This window comes from Ailuropoda melanoleuca, chromosome 4 (assembly GCF_002007445.2).
Source record: "Ailuropoda melanoleuca isolate Jingjing chromosome 4, ASM200744v2, whole genome shotgun sequence".
NCBI lineage: Eukaryota > Metazoa > Chordata > Mammalia > Carnivora > Ursidae > Ailuropoda > Ailuropoda melanoleuca.
In genome coordinates this window covers 4,879,936-4,882,465 of record NC_048221.1, presented here as the reverse complement: position 1 = coordinate 4,882,465, position 2,530 = coordinate 4,879,936, and the positions used below count along the sequence as shown (strand labels likewise).

Genomic DNA, 2,530 nt, shown 5'->3' with positions numbered 1-2,530 from the left:
CCCCCACAACCACCACTCCCACCACCCACCACTCCCACCACCTAACCTCCACCACCCCAATCTTCACCCCCACCATCCCCACATCAATGTCATCATCACTACTCTGCTGATTAACTTCAGGGCAGAATAAGGGGCCCTAATAGCTAATACCAGTGCTGACACCCAAAGCAACAACCCGGCATTCCTGCATTTGGGGTCCATGAGTTACCTGCTCCTTCTAATGAAGCCTGCCAATCAACAAGTCCCACAGACCCAAGCTCCTGACATTCCCATTCGTTATCATCAAACAAAATTCTTTTGCTCATTAATCATTTTAGAGGCAACAGAGCACTGTTTTTAGGCATACCAACTCTGGAGTCAAAATGTTTGGGTTTGAAAATCTGGCTTCACTAATTGCTGACTGCATGGCCTTGGAAAAGTTGTTTAATTTCTTTGGGCCTAAGTTTTCTCTTCCACAAATAGATGGACTAGACCACAGCCAAGGAAGCCCACATTTGTTGTTCAAAACATTGTCCCTCATTCATAGATTTGTCGTTTTCTTTTATTATGTTCAGTTAGCCAACATACAGTATATCATTAGCTTTTGATGTAGTGTTCAATGATTCATTGTGGCATATAACACCCAGTGCTCATCTCCCTCATTCATAGATTTGAACCAGTGAATAAAATTTGAAAGACAGGAAGAAAACCACAACATAGACCATATATAAGACCAGTTCAAACTGACGCCTGAAGACAGGGAAATAAGAGAACAGACAGGAAGGCTCCATCTCATGGCTCAGGCCTCAGCAGAAATGTCACCCCTTCCGAGAGGTCTTCCCTGACTTCCCCCTTCAACATGACCCCCAGTTACTCTCTTCTTTTGTGTCACTTCACTGCCTGAAATGCTTTTGTCGGTATTATTTGGGACAGCATAGCATAGTGATAACCAATAAAGCATAGAGACTCTGGAGCTAGACTGCCGGCTCTACCCCTTGTTAGCTAAGTAGTCTTGGGCAAGTCATCTAATCTCTCTGCCTCAGTTTCCTAATTGTAAAATGGGGCTATTAGTGACACAGTATGTGGAGGAATTTTGTGAAGATATTTGAGGAACTTATAACTAGTGCTAGATGGGTGGTGACAGTTATGGCCAGTGGCTTCTTTTCTGTCTGTCCCTCCTATGAGGATGTTAACCTCTTGACAGCAGGAACTGCTTGTTTACTACTGCTCTCCCCTCACTGCCTACAATAGCACCTGGCACATAGTAGGTGTTCAGGAAATACATGTCAAATGAATAACTATAAAGAAAGTCTACCCTGACAGATGGAATTCCCTGTGCTCAGGAATTTTTGTCAAAGGTCCCCCAATGAAGGTATTGGCAATATCCAACTAGAATTGGGGTCTCTGGCTAGACACCCCATGGTCTTCCCTTTTCCCTACAGTCTAAATCCAGTGCAGACTTCCCCCAACCCTCCCATCATCATTCAGCCCCACACTCACCCCAGAAGAGGAGCAAGTTGAAGCTCCACATGGTGCTGTGTTTCTCTCATTCGAAGAGGGAACCTCTTCTTTGGTCTTGGGGTTTTCAGTAAATAGAATGTGTGGGAAGAGGGGAGGGGTGGAGCCAGAATTGCTCAATGCCACAGAACAAGACAGCCCTTTAGCCCTTTTTGCTGAATTGCCACTGGATGAGGACAGTGTGGCAAGCCCCTAATTTTCTCTTTCCTCCACAGTGAAGAGAAGTTGGTCTAGCTGATGTGTCACCGTGTTTTCTCTCTCTCCAATCGCTCTCCTTCCCTCCATTCTTGCTTTTCTTTCCCCACTAACACCTATCTCTCAACCTTCTTTCATTGCCCCCAACTATAAATAAACTACCACCACTTGTCCCCAATGAAGGAAATCCTAGGCTCAAAGGTCTCTTCCCAGCACGCCCCACACAAATAACCATCACAACCATCATGGACCAGGTGCCATGCTAGACACATTGCCAACAAAATTTAATTTCATCACATCAGTATCATCAAATAAGGATTCTGACCCCCACCTATTTTACAAAATAAATAAATAAATTTAAAAAATTAAAAAGGAAACTGAGGCATGGAGAGGGGATAGGACTTGTACAAGGTTATTTGGAGTCAAGATTTGAATCCAGGACCCTCTGGCTCCAAGGTCTAGCACTTGAACCATCCCATCTGCCTCCAGCTCTCCTATATCTGGCCCCTGCACAGCAGCACTCCACCACATTCCCAGCCCTAACACACCTGCACACACAATCTCACACACACAGAGGTCTAGTAATGCCTTGGCCAGGGTCCCCAGAAGCAGATGCTGAGACCAGGATTCTAGTGAAAATAGTTTATCCGGAAGGTGACCTCAGAAAACTCCAGTTATGGGGCGGGGGGGAAGCAGTGAGATGGGGATGAGAAGTGGTCCCAGGTGGCCATGCCATCTAACAAGTTTCACTAGAGCTCGATCTCACTGGGCACTTCTAAAAGGCAGCCCAGAGTAGTCTCCAGTTACCCCAACAGTAGGGCGAGGGAGCTGGGGTATC

At 45.8% G+C, this 2,530-nt stretch overlaps 1 protein-coding gene across 5 annotated transcripts in view; it reads right to left on the bottom strand.

Annotated features, from left to right (window-relative positions):
• The window catches only part of ADGRE1 (adhesion G protein-coupled receptor E1), a 47,600-nt gene extending 46,075 nt beyond the window's left edge, over positions 1 to 1,525 (bottom strand). For all 5 annotated transcript variants that reach the window (XM_034657637.1, XM_034657638.1, XM_034657641.1 and 2 more), the window contains exon 1: positions 1,480 to 1,525. In XM_034657637.1, the coding sequence (XP_034513528.1) occupies positions 1,480 to 1,510 (31 nt within the window). In that variant the 5' untranslated portion in view covers positions 1,511 to 1,525. The remainder of the gene's footprint in view (positions 1 to 1,479) is intronic.
• Between the last annotated feature and the right edge of the window lie 1,005 nt (positions 1,526 to 2,530).